The following is a 17,651-nucleotide window of genomic DNA, read 5'->3' as shown; positions in this document are numbered from 1 at the left end:
TGTTTGTTGCTCCCTTTATGTAGTATCTACTGAAGTAGAACATAATCAGAAAAGTACACAAATCAGGAGTGCATGGCTTGAATTTTCAAGGAGCCCTTTTAATATATAAGTATGTAATACATTAATCATTTAGTGTTTGGTGCTACCACCAACTTCTTGTTTGATTAATAAGGGGCTGATGAGAATGGAGATAGGAAGGAAGTTCTGAATTCTGTTCTTCTGACACAACTGTTCAGCGACTTTCCTGTTATTCACGTGCTCAAGAGGCAGAGTTTTGTTTTCCTGGTGGTAATATCCGAGTTACTCACAGCCTGTAATTTTTACCTCCAATCCTGTTTCTTGAATGAATTCCATTAAATCCTTACACGTAAAAATGGTCTGTTCCCATCTCTGTGTGTCAGATGCTTATTTGTCCAGTGAAGGATCACCTAAGAGTCTAGCTGTACATGCTGTGCTGGTAAGTCCCTTACCTTGATTGGTTTTGTTTTCTCCCCTTACTCGTATATCTTCAAAGGTGGAAACCCTTTCCCTTTGGAACTGTAGTTTATCTTTCAAGTTCATAGCTGCCTTTTCTTCTAGAAGACCGTCTGATCACCTGTCTCCCTTCCCGTGCAGTCTTTTGTGGATCCAGGTAGTTTAAACCACCTAAAAACAGGCTGGTTTAATTTTCAGTGAAGTTCAGCTCACTCTTCCGTCTGGCATGAAAAGCACGTTTTCTTGTCCCATTAGTGGAGAACTGTTTGTCTTGTGATCAGCCTTAGTGTCCCCTGGAAGTTTTTTCAATTAGCATTCCCTCTCCTCCCCAACTTTTTCATTACAAAAATTCTCAAACACACAGAAGACGTGAAAGAGTAGGACAGTCTCTTCCACCTACATTCAATAATTGGTGGTATTTTACCGTATTTGCTAAACTCTCTTTTATATAGAGATTTTTCTGAGTTGTGCTGTTGATAGCAAATGTTAGTCATCTGGATACTTCACCCCTGAATACTTCAGCATTCAGCCCCTCTAAGGACAGTATCTTCTCTAGGAAAGTTAATGATGAGTCTAGGCTATTTTCTAATAGCCAGTCTGGATTCAGATTTCCCCAGTTGCCCTAAGTATGTCTCTTTCAGTTCTTGCTTTTAAACCAGAATGCATTGGAGTTTTTATCCCCTGAAATTTATTAATGCATCAGAGAATACCCCAATGATTTTGACCACGAAGTTGGGCAGGGGGGAAATGGTGCAGCTCATTACTTAATACATGAACACAAACAAGCCATCCTCCCAGGAGAAGACTGCACTTGGCCGCCTGTTCTTGGCAGTTTGCTTCCTTGCTCGATGGCAAGAATGGACGAATGGGAATGAATTCATAACACTGTCACTACTGTGAATGGGCCTTATAACTTCTAGAAATCTGGGAATGTCTCATTTGTTTGGTGAAGCTAATTGAGTTTGATGCCATGGGGGTGAGGCAGCCAGGTACACACATTGTTAGCAACTAGGAGCCATCTCTTGTGTGCTGGTTTGCCAAAAACCTGTTGTCACTCTAGCAGGAGGCTTAGCTCCGGGCAGAATATTTGGGCAGGCTTCAGGAGTTCTCCAGGGATAGGGACTTCATGATAATTAATAGACTTTCTTATTTAGGGGGAGGGGGCAGGGGAGGACTCTTTAAAATTTGTAGAATAATTTTGGTGCACAGACTCCTCCAGCCTTCCCTTTTACCTTATTATTGGGTACCTTTGTGTATGCAGTCATCATGGAGCTGGTGTTGGTACGTTATTGTTAGCTATAGTCCACAGTTTATGCTAAAGTTCACACTTTGTGTCATACAGTTCTGTGGGTTTTGACAAATACATAAGGGCATCATGTATCTACATTCATACAGGATAGGTTCACTGCCCTAAAAATCCCCTGTGTTTCCTCCCTCCTTCTCTGGCAACTCCTGGTCATTTTACTGTTTCCATAGTTTTGCCTTTTCCGGAATGTCCTATAGTTGAAATCTTGTAGTACGTAGCCCTTTCACATTGGCTTCTTTCCCTTAGAAGAATGGAAGTTCTGCATGGAAGTTTCCTCCATGTCTTTTAGTGGCTTCAGAGCTCATTTCATTGTTGGGCTGGACCATATTTTGTTTATCCATTCACAAGCCTTGATGTTCTATTTTTAAACAAATGGTAACACATTTCAGTGCATAGTAGGTATTTGACAAATAGTCATTAAGTGACCCAGTTAGAGTGAATCCTTAATTCTTCTGACAGGTGTATAATGCCCAGGGAGAGTCGTGATGGAAAAGGCAATTATGTTGTTAGGCCCTGGTTTCTCCCAATGTGCAGTGATTATTTAAGGAGAGCACTTGTCCCTCAGTGGCTTAGCCTGGCAGCAGTAGATGGCTTCCAACAGCAGTTTAAAAATTCTGTCTAGAACTGCACTCTCCAATATGGTAGCCATTAGCCACATGTGGCTATTTGAATTTAAATCGATTAAAAGTAAATAAAACACTCAGTGCCTCTGTTGCACTAGCCATGTTCCCACTGCCTGATAGCCATGTGTGGCTAGTGGCTACCATTTTGGACAAGGCATGTATAGAACATTTCCGTTAATTGTACTGTTACATGTATAGTAAATTTCATCAGATAGCCCTAATCTAGGGCATCCAAATAAAAGGATGGGATTGGCATTAGCTGACCAGGAGACTGACTTTAATTCTGGTTTCTATTTAATGCCTGAGTGTTTTGTGCTGCAATGGTTTTACAATGGAGGAGAGGAAGGCCAGAGATTTGTTTGCTGGAGGAAAGTTGCTCTAAATAACAGACTGGGGATAAAAAGGCTGCCCAGGCCAGTGAAGCTGTGAGACCCTCCTTGTGTGGAAGGCCTGGGAGGTATGGCTTGACAAAGGTTTAGGCCCTTGATCAGCCAGTGTTAAGGAGTTTTACAGAACCCTCAGCTCTTGCTTACTTAGTTTGGTGAAAAAGCGGGGGCCCTCTCTAATTTGAAGGGTTGGGGTGGGTGTGGAGAGGGAGGTAAACTTCTCAACTAATAAATTTGCAAAGCGTATACCCATCCCTTCAGTAAACCCCTGTGGTCGTTGGATGCTGGGAACAGGAAACCTGAATGAAGATCAGATACTTACCACAGAATCATGGTTCACTCCCTTGAAATTAAAATTATACTTCCTTGGGAGCAAAGCAAAGGGCAGCTAAGTTTTCTTGTTTTTTTGGCTTTATTGCCAGCTCTTTGGATTTGACCAGATCTCATTTCATTCACGTGGTAAGTGCCACGCTGACACAGTGTTACGGGCTGTCTGCTTGGATTCCAGTTCTGTATTCATTTTATGTAAGGCGTTTTAATAAAGTCTGGGTTTTTTTTTTTTCCTTCTAAACAGAAGTACAGATAACAGGACGTTACATTAAACTGTGCTTTTCCTTAATGTCTAATCTAGAAATTGGCTGTTGAGAATTTTTAATATGATTTTTAAATGAAATGCCAAGTTGTCCTATCTGCACATTATAGTTTTAAACATTGACTTTTCATTTTTTGGAATATTTGAGTTTCTAAGAGGCCTAATATGGAAAGGCAGATTTGACAGAATAATAGATCTACCATAATTCCTGGGAAAAGACTTGAAATATTCTGGTATTTGGAAGTTCAGTCAGGATGTGACCACTTTGGAATCATGACTGTCTATAAACACAGGCTTAAGATTGATAGTTTTCTCTAAGAATAGGCATAGGGAAAACAGCATATATTGTCTTGCAAGTAAAGAATTGGGAAATGCTAGAACTCAAATGAAGACAGATTTCCCTTTAATCTTTAAGTTAGTGTCACCTGCTAAAAGACTCTTAGTTCCTGATGTTTAATCAGTATTTAATAATTATCAAATTCGTTCAACGGACTTTCCTTTACAAAAGAAAAAAAAAATGTTTGCCCTAGAATGAAAGGCAGGATAACAGATGGGTTTCTTATATCTGCTATGGTTTTTATTTAATTTGAAAAAATATATTGTAATTTAGATACTGTTTCATGTTAGCCAAGTCTAGAGAAATTGATTATGGGTTCTTAGCACAGGATTGTTTTCTTAAAAGCCGTGAAAGGGGAAGGAATCAATATTAGGGCTTTCCGAGTGGCAGCTTTTTACAGAGCCCCCCCCCCCCCCCCCCCCCCCCCCCGCAGCACGATTGATTACAGCTGCTTTTGTAAGAGATTTAAAAAGAACAATCTGTATTAAAAACATCATCTTTGGTACGAGCTTGCACAGTTCCAAATGGGTTTCCATGGGGGCTGTGCTGCAATGTGACTGCTTGAAGGGATTGTGGCCGTCCCCGGCAGGCCAGGGCAGCGAGGCAGAGGAAGGCTATTAGGTGAGGAGTTGCTGGCATGCATGCCAAAGAGGTTGCCCCGGCAGCTGCAGTCATTCAGGCCCGGATTCTGCAGTCTCCAATGCAGGAGGGGCAAGAAGTGAGTAATTTTTCGACAAGTGGTGTGTAAGGTTAAGCATCAGAAAAAGAAAATCAGCAGGTCTGCTTTTATTCCAGAGCACCGGCCAAAGGCAGGTATGTCCAGCTGAAGTTGGGAATCATAGAAACCGAGATCTCCACAGCACTCCATATCCCCAGCTGTTTCCCTGAGGCCCATGGACATGTCTTCATTGGGCATCTATACATATGTGCCATGACTGAGTTATTCCAGGACTGCACACGGATCTCCTACCAATTAAATAATAAACACTCTGCGGGCAGAGGCAGGGTCTGGAGGCAGGGTGCCTGGAACAGTCCAATCTATTAGAAATTGGTCCCATCTCAGAAGGCTTGTGATGGAACCCAAGTGAGAGACCATTAATGTGGACCCGGCCCCCGGTGTTTTTCATTGTCCGTGAGACTGCACTCTCTAGGAAATGAAGAGGTACAGATAGCCCTGGTGGCTTGCATCGTGAAAGGAGTGGGACGGACTTTTTATATAGACTTTGTCATTGGTTGTTTCACAGGGGCATTTGTGGGAATGGGGTGGTCCACTAATTTGGGAAGACTTGAAGATCCTGGGGAATGTGGGAATTTTTAGAAACTAGTGTTAGGTGTAGCATCATCAAGTTTTATTTGGCATTCTTGGGTGCTAAGTGACCGCAGAGGCCTTTGGTACGGCTTGCTTTGGAACGATGGAATCAGCTGGTGGGCTGCTTTTCCTACTGGATTCACTCGGAGAAAAAACAGATTTCCTTGAGATGGTCTGATGTATTTTAACTCATAACTATTTCTCTTCTTTATCTACCATATTTTTAGAAAACTAAGTGCTATGTCTCTTATGAAATGGTGCTTATGAATGTGTGTTCCAGCTGAGACTTTTAATGATCACTAGTGAATCAGCCTCCTGTGGGGGCAAAAAATAATAACGGTATGCTCTTTTTAAATAGATACAAAAGCCCTTCTTAAATATTATTTTTTAATTGAGCAGGTAATTTAACCGTCCTGCAGGCTGTCTTCTGCGTCATCTTCCACACCCCTCCTAACAGTAGTGCACAGTTCCAGCAGCAAAATGTCAGAATGTCTTTTCTCATCTAGATTCTGATAGACGTAGATCAGAAAGACAGAAGGCAGCTCTAGGTTACCTTTTGGAATTTGGGGAGCTTTGGTCAGATGTCCGTTTACAAAGCCAATAAAGTGTTTATTGTTGGTGGGGAAAGAATAGGACTCTTTCTTCCTCGTCATTTGGCAAGTCCGCAAATGTCATCTTCACGTAAATGACTCAAATACAACACTTCAGCATACCAACAGGAGCACTTTCTAAAATGTGTTTGCTTAGAGGTGGTGCAGGTCATGTGACACACATAAACGCACTCCGTGAGGCACATGCTTGTGTCCAGGAGCTCATGCTCCTGCCTCAAGTGCTATGGGATAGCCTGGGGAGGCTCCATTTCTTGGAAAATTTCATGCAGGGTCTATGATGGATTTCATAATAGACTCTAATGATATTCTTAAATCTTTTTTTTTAAATTTACTTTAACATTTATTTATTTTTGAGAGAGTGAGCGAGCAGCGGAGGAGCAGAGAAAGAGCGAGACATAGAATACGAAGCAGGCTTCAGGCTCTGGGTTTGAACTCACGAACCGCAAGGTCATGACCTGAGCTGAAATCGGACGCTTAACTGTCTGAACCACCCAGGCGCCCCAATATCTTTAAATCTTATCCTGGTTTCTCTGTCAAGGAAACCATTTCTTTAAAGCTGCTTGGCCCTCGCTTTTTTTTTTTTTCCCCCACTTGGTTAAAAAGTTTGGTCAAGAACAATTCCTTTATATAATAAAAAGAAATATGGGGCCTGGGGCTATGAGTCTTGGGCAGAATCAGGGTGTTTTTTTCCAGCAGGTATCAGGAATGTGAATAATCCCTTGGGCATACAGTACAGCTGCTGCTTTGAACTTGGCCCTGGGTCTTAAAAGCCAGCTATTCAGAACAGCTTGGCTCTCGAGTGAAATCAGTGGTCTTACCGCCTTTGGATTTATCCCCTTCTTTCTTGTTTTGTTACTTTTATTTAGAGAAGTGTGGACACACTTTGAGTCTTCCAAGATAAGAAACCAGCAACAAATGTCATCGTTATTGAAAAAGTCCTCCTAGATCAGGCAATCATTGTGTCAACCCAAAGGCTTTCTGGAATTAGCAGGAGAAGCAGAATGCAAGGCTCCCCTTACAGACAGACAGACAAGTGTGGTAGAACAGACTCTGAAAACCAGGAGCGATGTGGAATATTCAGGGGTGCACTTGGCCTGTCGGCCCTGTAGGCATGTCAGGGCTCAGCGTTCCAAGTTCAGGTTTTGTCCTCCGTATGGCAGGGCCTAAGCTGGAATGGAAGCTTGTGCACTGGGAAGCTGGGCAACCTCACTCTGACATGGAGTGGCTTCCTTGCTTTAACCTAGGAGCCAAGAGTAGCTAATGAGATGGGTAATTAAACCCAGGAAACTTTAGAACCTGGAATCTTGTAATTGAATATCCATTGTGCTAGACCTTTTGCTATTGTGACCCCTGATGAAATGGATCGGGTATAGACCAAGCACTGTTGTGTCATTCTGTGGCACTTTTCTGAAGTGTGAAGTTTTCTTTTTAATGCCTGTCACTTATACACCTAATATACACCTAATATAATTCCATGTTTCTTTCTTTAGATTCTAAATATAGATCTACAGATATATATGCACACACATGCGTATGCACTTGTCAATGTTTGAATGCGTGAACTGTTAAGTAATAAGTTTGTTTTCAGAAGTTCATTTGTAGTATTGATGTTTAGAAACTAGCCCCTGGTTATTTGTGACTGTGACTCACTGGTTTTGTGCTTTCTGAGCACTTAGCACCATACGTATATATGTAAAAATGCACAATAATATCATTTGGGAAAGAAATCACTCATAAGCCACCACCATACCCTCACCAATGAACTCTCTTCATTTTCCATTCCCCTGCCAGTGTTTGGCCAAATGATATGAAACTTTAACAGAGTTGTAATATTAGGAAAAATTAAAACAATATGTGCTTTCGAAATTTAATGTGTTGTCTAAACATTTTTCTTTGTTGCTCTGTGTATATGATTTTTAATGGCTATGCTGAGAAAGTTAATCTAGCACACGTAATTTACAGAGCTCCCCTGCTACAGTTGGCCTTTAGGTTGTCTCAGTGATTTTACCTTTAATGCAGCAGTAAACACCCTAACTTTTTTTCTTCTTAGGATATTTCCTTAGGATAATGCCTGAGAGTAGAAATATCTAGATTTTGTATTTTTTTTTAATGTTTACTTTTGAGAGAGAGAGAGAGAGAGAGTGTGTGTGCACGCGCACACGCACAATCGAGGGGCAGAGTGAGAAGAGGACAGAGGAACCCAAGCAGGTTCTGCGCTGACAGCAGAGAGCCCGAATATGGGGCTCGAACTCACAAACCATGAGGTGATGACCTGAACCAAAACCAAGAGTTGGATGCTTAACCGACTGAGTCATCCAGGCACCCCAAGATTTTCTATCTTCTTAAAACACATTACCTGTGTGCTTCCCAAAGGGCCTGTGCCAATTTCTGTTAGTTGGCATCTTTTAATTTTTTAAATGTTTATTTTTGAGAGAGAGAGAGAGAGAGAGAGGAAGACAGAATGTGAGTGGGGGAGGGGCAGAGAGCAAGGGAGACCCAGAATCCAAAACAGGCTCCAAGCTCTGAGCTGTCAGCACAGAGCCTGACACGGGGCTCGAACTTATGGAACCGTGACATCATGACCTGAGCCAAAGTCGGCCGCTCAACCGACTGAGCCACCTAGACACCCCTGTTAGTTGGCATCTTTTAAATCGTCAAAGTGTCTCTTTACAGGCCAGTACTCAAGTGTCCCGTATTCCTAGTAACATTCAAACTCAGGGCTAGGTGAGCCCTCTGAAGTACAGGCTGAGCTGGAAATTCCATCCATCAGCTGTTGCTAGCTAGCCTCAATGCAAGTTGGTCCTGGGCATCAGCTGGAGCCTGGGAGGGTGTGGTCTACCCTCTGGACAAAAGGTCTTTCCCAATTTCCTGTCCCATAGGCTTCCTGTGGCATTCTGTCAGCCCCCGTGTAGGGTGGAGAATATATGTGTTTGTGCCTTGGGACCTAAAATTGTAACAGTTGAAAACCCTTAGAGTGAATTATTAAATCTAAACCAGAGCCTGTTGGCTTCTTGTGCTTGACTGGGAGTCTGTTTCGTTATGGTAGTTTTTACAAAACACTTCTGAGTAAGAAATAAATTCCAAATCTTTTTTCCCCCCTCTCTTGCCAAACTCCACCAGGAAACAGAATCTCGTTATTTCAGTTAGAATATATTAATACTGACCCTCTCCAGCAGTTGGGACTTTTCAGGTTAGGATCACACGGCTTCTATTTTTACTCTAGTCTAAACTGTGGTCATATGGATAACAAAATAAATACTGGAATATTCTAGTTTAGAGGGGGAGAGGCGGCAATGCTTATAATAACATGGCTACAAACCTCTTGCTTTCCTCTGATATTCCAAAAAAGGAAGAAAGCACAACTTGGAACACATCTGTAAGTAATGAACATTTTCCTTTTGTGTATCATGCATATTCAACATAATCCCACTCAAAATCCCAGCATTGCTTTAATATACATTGCTTCGTAGAGCCCTATTTTTGTTGCCAACAGATTTAATTCAGGACAAAGCTTCTTCCCTTCTCTCTTTGGATTAGGAATATGAACCCTTTACCACAAACAGAAGGAAGAATTGTTGGTGTGTAAATTAAAATAAAAACTAAAAAAAAAAATTAGTGTGTCCGACTTCCCTCCCCTCCTCTGCCGTGCCCCCCTTCACTTCCTTGTTGCCTAAGAGGAAGACTGGTTTTTGTTTAGCATTAGCAATAAACCAATTTCAGGAAGAGTATTTTTTAAAGACATATTGATTGAATTTTTGTAATTCCAGTGTTTCAGAATTCAAAAGCTAGAAAATCTGCTTTGAACCACTTTGTTTTTTTTTTAAGAGGAAAATTTCTACCATTAAGTACACTAACTCAGTGTTACTGTGAAAAAAAATTTTTTAATGTTTATTTTAGAGAGAGAGACAGAGAGAGAGAGAGAGACAGAGAGAGAGAGAGCATGAGCGGGGGAGGAGCAGAGAGAGAGAGGGAGACTCAGAATCTGAAGCAGGCTCCAAGCTGTCAGCACAGAGCCCGAAGTGGGGTTTGAACCCACAAACTGTGAGATTGTGACCTGAGCCGAAGTTGGAGCTTAAGCAACTGAGCCACCCAGGTGCCCCACTCAGTGTTATTTTTTAAATGCTCTTCAGCCATTTTAAAGTTCTCCACAGACCAACACTGTCTCTGGCTCATTGGAGGCATCCCTAATGAGCTGGTGGTTTCTTCTAAGGTCATACTTATCTTTATGGCTCTTCTCACAGTATAAGGCAGAAGTGCAGATAGCCCTTTTTAAAGAGACCAGGTAAAAGAATGTTGATCTAATTTTCCCAGATGTGAGGTAACCAGGTAATGTCATTAAAAAGCGTGGTTATTTCCTTTCCCCAAGTGGCTGTAAGCTTGGGTTCAGCCTTTCTGAAAAATGTGACATCTTCCTCTGTTGAGCCTTTATCATGTGTTGTCTCTTGGAGCACAATGATAGGTCTGGTAGAGGATGCAGAAAACAGCAGACCGGGTCCCGATCCTCAGACCGCTTCAAGGAATGTACATTCTAAGGAGTGAGATCAGATTCCCACTCTGTGAGGCATCCAACAGGAAAATCCCAACCAGAGTGGTAATTCCAAATGAGTGGTTGGAACTTGAAGAACTGTAAATAGATACCGTAGGAATTCTGTCGTATGCTATGGCTTGGTTTGTTTCAGAAGGTTCATGGAACAAGTTGGATTTCTCCATAGTTGCCTATGATTTTACGTTAATTGGTTTTAAATTTGCCATTTTTATGAGCAACATCCTGCCTCACACTTCATACCTTCATGTGATTCTTCCTTCATAAAACCTAATGTTTTGTTTTTTTTTTTCAGAATTTGGGTTTATTTTCCTAATACGCACAAGTAAATAATTTATAGGCATACCTTGTTTTATTATGCTTTGCAGGTATTACGGGGTTTTTTGTTTTTGTTTTTTATGAATTGAAGTTTGTGGCACCTCTGCATTGAGCAAATTTATCACCACCACTTTTCTAACAGCATTTGCTCACTTTGTGTCCCCGTCACATTTTGGTAATTCTTAACAATATTTCACACTTTTCATTATTATTATGGTGATCTGTGATCAGTGATTAGAATTCATTGAAAGCTCAGATGATGGTTAGCATTTTTTAGCAATCAAGTACTTTGTAATTAAGATATGTACATTGTCTTAGACATAATGTTACTGCACACTTACTAGACTCTAGAGTAAACCTAACTTTTATACGCACTGGGAAACCAAAAAAAAATTCATTTGACTCTCTTTATTGTGATATTTGCTTTATTGCGATGGTCTGGAACCGGACCTACAATATTTCTGAGGTATGTCTGTGAATCCATTCCTCACTTTATGGAAGGTACCCTAAAGTTTTTCTTAAAGTAAAAGGCATTAGCTTTCTGGGTAAGTAATTAAGGACTAGTATAGGTGTTTGAAGCAGTTCTAAAGACCTTTCTTGAGGATTTCTTAAGTAGGGGATTTACTAATTTTCTTTCATGTGTGACCTCACCTTTGACCTTGGCTTTTGTATGTATTATATACAGGATGGTAGAGTAAGCATGGGACATGATTGGGTACCAGGTAGTTAGTTGTCTGTAAACAAACCCTTAAAATAAGTGCTTGTAAATACAACAGTATTTGCTTATAAGCTTATGTAACAAGCAAATGTCACATACTCAAGGACAGCAGTATCTTTTTCCAACAATAAACATAGGGTTCTTTCCTTCTATTAACATCTTTGGTTTGGATGGGACACTTGAGAGAGATGAAGGTATTACTGAAAATGAATGGCAATTGATGGTCACGACTCCAGGGATCCTTCATATGGGAAACTTACAGGACATTAGGCAGAGAAGAAACTGTTAAGCTCGAACTCTAACTCTTAACATAGAATTTTCTCCCTATCTATGATGACAAGAATACTAGTTCTGAAAGATGTTAAATAGATACCCTGGAGGGAGGATTTCCATGGCTAAGGTTTGTAAGTGCTGGATCAAGCAGGGTTCAACGTGACTCTATTGGAGTTCTTCTCGTGACCTTTATTATGATTAGGTGTGAATCACAAGAAAAGCAGGTGAGACGTTAGGCACAGCATGGCCAGCACTCTCAGTGAGCATACAATTTGAAGTCCAGACTTGTATATGAAGCCTGCTCCCCACCTCTGAGCTGTAGGTCTTTGGGCAAGCCTCGGGTCCTTGGTCTGCAGTGGAGATTGTTGAGATGATTAAATGTGCCAATGCTTATAAAACACTTAGCACAAAATGCCTGGCACATAATAAACACGTAACAGTCACCTACAGCTAATCCTTTTGAACCCCAGGCTGAATGGGTCTGATATCTTCATGTTCTGGGGAATTACAGTGTAATAGAAAGAACCTAGAATTAGGTGTCTGAAGTCTTGGATTTATCTTTGGCCACCAACTAGACTGAACGATTTTCAGCTACTTTGCCACTGTGGTACTCTGTTTCTTCACTTTTGAAGCAAATAGATGATCTTGATGCCTATAGTGTCCAGTCATGCTCTAAGATTAATGTCCCTTTGGGCTTTACCTAAGCCAGAATTGGCAAGTTCACCTTAAGGACAAGTATACCATCTCTGAGTGACTGTATGGGAGAAAATGTTAATTATTATTTCATTTACGGTGTATGTTAGCTATTAATAAAATAGTTTATTGAGTCATCTCTGGAAAGATAAGCTAAAGTTAACAGCCAGTTTGGCACTTTATAGTCACTATAAAAATTAATATGCATTTGAGTCTAAATTGGGACAAATGTGCCTTTATCCCAAAACTAAGAGAAGAGTATCATCTAAGTGTTTGTTTTCTATGGTATGATACAGAATGCAATATTAGGCCACATGAATATTTTATTTTTATATCCGAAGGCTACTTTTCTGAAGGTCAGTTCTGGGGTGTCTGGTATCCATGAATAGTTAGGTTTTCTACTTTCTGACTTTGTTCTTAACCTAAGTTTAAACCGTAAAGTGAATTTAACACCTGCTGCTTTGAGCTCTAATTATCTTGACCACTGTTTATCGCTTGCACTAGTTTAAGGCACTTAGAGAACATTCATCTAGTAGATAAGGCAGTGTATCTTTCAAGGAAGACCTCAGATATCTAAATAACTGATTTCCACACTGGCAGTTTGAAACGTAGTATTTGTTCAAAGTAGGCTTTATCTACGTGAGAAAATCCAGTGCGTAGATTTGTTCAGTTGCTATGTCACAAATTTTCTTTGCTGAGAAAGTAGACAGGTTGGTGATATTACTAAAACCAAGACTGGTCCACTGGATGGTCTTTTGTGTGTTGAATTCACATTTCTCTGTTCATTTATATTCTAGATATATATGTTCTCAAAATACTGGTTTTCATCATCCTCAGGCATGTAAGACCTAGGTCACCATTGCTTTCCTCAATTTGCCATCCTGAAAGTTTATTTCGTCTTAGAGGCGTTACATAAAGGAAATCGGTGTGACCGCATCTCTTGAGTATGTCGTGGAGCCTGGGGTTGGGTAGAGGAAGTGGCAGCAGCTGATACTGAAGTCCAGGTGAGGCCCTATGGTGAAAGCACTTCTTTCAAGGCTAAGGAGTTTTTATTTCATCCTGTAGGTGACAGGGAGCCAATAAAAGGTTTTCAGCTGGGAGTGACACTGTCACATTTAAGGGTGGTCCCTCTGCAGAGAATGGATCCAAACACAAAGACGTAAGCAGTGACCAAGTAAGGAGGCCTTAGTAGTTAATGGTCCAGGCCTGGTATGATGAGGTTGCTGTGATTTGGGGGCCAGGGGAGGGATGGAGTTAGGGTGGAGGCAGGTATGTATCTTGCCTTCCCTGAGGCATTTTGGGGATGCAAAACTGAGTCCAATGTGCATTCTCCTCTGGGAAGAACTGCCTCCTCTCTGCAGGCAGTTCGGTGCTCCGGGTTCGGTGGCTGAAGGTGGCATAGAGTATCAACCTCTATCTCGGTTTGCAGTAGATTCCCCAACCCCCCCCCCCCCCCCGCCCCCCGTCAGTATACCAGGCGGCTTTCCACCACTTTCCTTTGCTCTCCTGTGTTCACATCTTGCATCAGCCGAGGGGGAAAGGTCTGAAAGACCAGCTCTATTTTTCTTGCAGCTCGTACTCTGAGCCCTCTTAGCCAACATCATTGGCACAGCCTCACAGAAATGGTCAGTCCCAAATTAAACAGCCTCGTTATGAAATCCTCCAGTTGGCCGGCTGCTCCGAGCTGCCGGGCTGTGTCTACGTACATTCTCTCCCCATTCCTTTTGTCCAGTGGCTCTGTCTCGTTGAGCAAGAAAGTATTCAGAGTATGTCCTGGGGTTTTCTGCTTAGTGAGGCAGACCACATTTGGCTAGGTGTAAAAAGAAGTCCTCTTGAGTCACCCCTTTCCCTGGCTTTCGAGAGATGCACATCTTCTTTCCCCAGGGGAGTGGTGGTGCATAATCCATTTCTCTCCCCAGGCATGTTGACTGCAGAAGTCTTCTGCAGTGTGGAGTCTTCACAAAAGACACTTGTCATGTTTGGAAAGGTGTTTTTTATTTAAAGGAAAGACAGTGGAGGTATTCTTTGAGCATCATCTGCTACAGTGTGAAAAGGGCCCTGCTTATTGTTCATTGGACTTTGTGGAAGGATTTTGGTAATTCCTCCTATGCGCTTGGTGCCCCTGACATCAGAGCAGGTGATAACTTTTAGTTTGAGGTCATAATTATGGGCACCACACTGGAGGATGGAGGAGAACATACACGTAGCTGCCCTCGAGCACATTAAACATCCCATTGGCCCCATGACCATGCTGGAGCCCCACAGACCCCGATTGGCTGAGGGCAAGCCAGCTTCTCCAAATGCGCCCAGACTTCTACCCCAAGCCCTGTGGCGACTCGGGCCTGACAACTTCCTCGTAAGAGTTGTCCTGGGGAAGTCTGTTGCTCGTCAGGGTACCCAGTGTGGCTGAACTGTGAGGTGGCCAGAATCCCCTGGAGACGTTTTTGGCCCAACTGTCTGTTCGTTGTGACAGATGTATTAGTCCGGACAGCTGCCGCACCTAATGAATAGAAATACAGTTTACCCGTAGGGGTTAAATATCTTCGTGTGACCCATGCCCCATCAAACTTCTTTGACAGAGCCAAGAGGAAAATGAAATCAATATGAACAAAAGACAGGTCTCTAAGATGTGAAAAGATACTTTTACTTACTTTTCAGACTCTGGGCTACTTAAATAGATGCAGTGCAACATGTATGGCAAGCTTGGGGGCAGATGATCGCCCAGGCTTAGAATCGAGAGATTTTTAACCTTAGGAATCCTGGAGGTCTTGTGACATGTGTAAACTCTGAAACCTGAGTCAAAGGCCAATTTGTTTTAGGTAATCTCAATGGACAAATATTTATTGAGTGCTCATGTACTTTGAGAGAGGCAGGGAGCATGCTGGGTCATTGAAGACCTGCCTTCAGCAAGTTGGACCCAGCTGAGGCGCAAGAGAAAGTGTACATGAAACAGTGAGAAATGGCAGTAAGAGTTTAGGGCTTAAACTGTTCATACCCTATAAAATCCTCTAGCAGCTTCTAGCTAGATGCCGTACAGGGACGGGGAAGTCAGAACCTTTTTCATAAACAGGATTTGAGAGAAAGAATGAGAGGGTCCTCCAGACGATGTTCACAGGACAGAGTTTAACATAAGCAGGACTGAAAACTGTTCTTCGGTGTGAGCACAAACAGCCTAAGCAACGTTTGCTGAGCACCTAGTGTATGCCAGGAGCTGTGATTACAGGGAGCCGAGGTGGATTAAAGATGAGTGTGGCACCGTCCTTGCCTCAAAGCCGCCGAGAGTCTGATAGGGGTCAGTTGGGTTGATTGTAGAGCTGAGGAATGTGGGCCTCCTGACACGCTTCACAAGCTTTGGGAATTACTGCCTGGAAGGGTGATGATGGCCTTGGAAGCCAGTAGGATGCAGGATGGCCTCAGATTGCAGAGTTCAGCTCTGACCATTCTACCAGAAAAATTCCAGCACGCTCTTGGCTCAGGGTGGTCACTCGATGCCTACAAGCCAACCCACTGGAAAACCAGTCCCTAAGGTTTTAGTTCTCCATGTGCCGGTGTTGTGGCTCACACAAAACGAGTTCCCATACTTTTCCATCAGTTGGCACTGAAGCCTGGTGGAGAACATGGGCTCAGGTTTAAAATGCTTCAGCTTCTTGAGGCAGCCACTGAAACCGGAGAGAATAAAGTTGGTCCTGTTACGGAGGGCTGGACCCATCTGCCCTCTTAGGAAGGTTCCAGTCACGGCGACCGCTGGAACACAAAGTTTTATTTTAAGAGGAAATCTAATGAAAGCCAATGTAGTAAGGAAAACCTTTTTTTTTTTTTATAATTCCTGTTAGGAACAAACATTCAATTTATATTTAAAAATAGGACAATAACGAGTGTTGGCCGTTTCTAAACACAAATGTTTAGAATCTGACAGTCTGCTTTGTTTCTCGGTTTTCATGAGATACTGGTGGTAAAATATCAGTTTACTGAAACCATTTAAAAAAAAATTATACGTCTACTCTGCCTCCAATTCATGCGAGTACTCTTCTGGCAAGATTAGGGTGAATTTTAATACTAAAACTCTTACTGAAGAGCTAAGAAGCCGGGGAGCTGGTATACTTAGCGAACGATCCCTCTCCATATGAAGTGTGTGATTTGCTGTTTCCAAGTGCCAGTAATATAAAAAGAATGTGCTTGTGTGGGTTTATCTGCATTTGTCATTAAGGCTCTGCTAAGCCAGTGAGCCCTAGAAGCGGGCTTGTGGGGGCTTTTGCCCTTGTCAGATGAACCCCACAGGCACTGCTGCTCACAGGGTGCCCTGCCTGGCGTCGGCATGGATCTGGGCTGCCTGGACAACTGGGAAGCTCTTGGGTGTAGTGATAAAGGTCTGAGTGTGGCCAAGCCTGCGAATATTTGCAGGGCCTTGATGGATCCTTGGGTCATGATTTGGCAGAAGTGTGGTAATACTATTGTATTCATCCCCAAGAAAGTCTTAAATAATTTGAATGGTTGGTAAGTTTCCCGGTAAGGAAGCCTCACAGTGACCCTGTGACAAAGAGAATGCCTGAGCTGGTGACCCTGTAACAAAGAGAATGCCTGAGCTGGCTTATAACTAGCCCTGGGACCACCAAACTCAGGCAGCTTTAGTGGAATATAATGAAATAAGCCCCTGATAGGTGCTTACATCTCTGAGCTGTTTGGTTCTCCTGGATTTTAGGCTACATAGGCTTCCTTGGGGGGCTTTTGCCTGTGGTTAGCCTGTGACTTATCAGGATGTCCTGAGGAAGGGGAGGGTGGAAATGTGGGTTCAGAGGAATGGAGGAGAGAGAGATAGTCACTGTGGTGTAAACCTGAACAAGTAAGATAAATGAGCATGTTTCTTGATCTCTCACCATCCTGAATCCCTTCTCATTCTTCTCTCAGAGAGCAGAGCCGACATCTGATAAAGACATGTACCTCGACAACAGCTCTGTTGAAGAAGCTTCAGGAGTGTATCCTATTGATGATGATGACTATGCTTCTGCATCAGGCTCAGGTAAGGCTGGCTACTTCCATGCCCACCTCCGTTCTTTGTGCTTGCACGTGCACCCACACCCATGCACATGCATAGGTGCACACGTGTGCGTGCGCATGCGCACACACACACACACACACACACACACACACACACACATTGTACTAGAACTCACTTCAAGGAGGCAGGCAGGATGCAGGGTGGTTAAAAAGTCAAAATGCCTGGCAGCATATTCTAGCTCTCTGCCACTTAAGCTGTGAGATCTTGGGAACGTATTTGACTTAGCTGAGCCTCCGTTTCCTCATTCATAAAATGGGAGGTAGTAATAGTCTCTATCACGTAGGTTGTAAGGATTAACAGGGTGAACATATCTACAGCTCTAGGAGTCTGGTGCTTGGCAAGTAGTCAGTGTCCTGTTAACATTAGTTTTGATTTTATTATGAAGGCTTTCAGAGTGGTAAAAGTGGAATCT

The 17,651-nt window shown here is 42.5% G+C and overlaps 1 protein-coding gene across 1 annotated transcript in view; it reads left to right on the top strand.

Annotated features, from left to right (window-relative positions):
• Positions 1-17,651, top strand: part of SDC2 (syndecan 2) — a 100,918-nt gene that overhangs the window by 69,340 nt on the left and 13,927 nt on the right. Inside the window, exon 2 of the mRNA XM_027064188.2 lies at positions 17,089-17,200. Coding sequence (XP_026919989.1) covers positions 17,089-17,200 — 112 coding nt within the window. The remainder of the gene's footprint in view (positions 1-17,088; positions 17,201-17,651) is intronic.

Source organism: Acinonyx jubatus, chromosome F2 (assembly GCF_027475565.1).
Source record: "Acinonyx jubatus isolate Ajub_Pintada_27869175 chromosome F2, VMU_Ajub_asm_v1.0, whole genome shotgun sequence".
NCBI classification, from domain to species: Eukaryota; Metazoa; Chordata; class Mammalia; order Carnivora; family Felidae; genus Acinonyx; species Acinonyx jubatus.
This window is presented reverse-complemented; position numbering and strand designations above follow the sequence as displayed.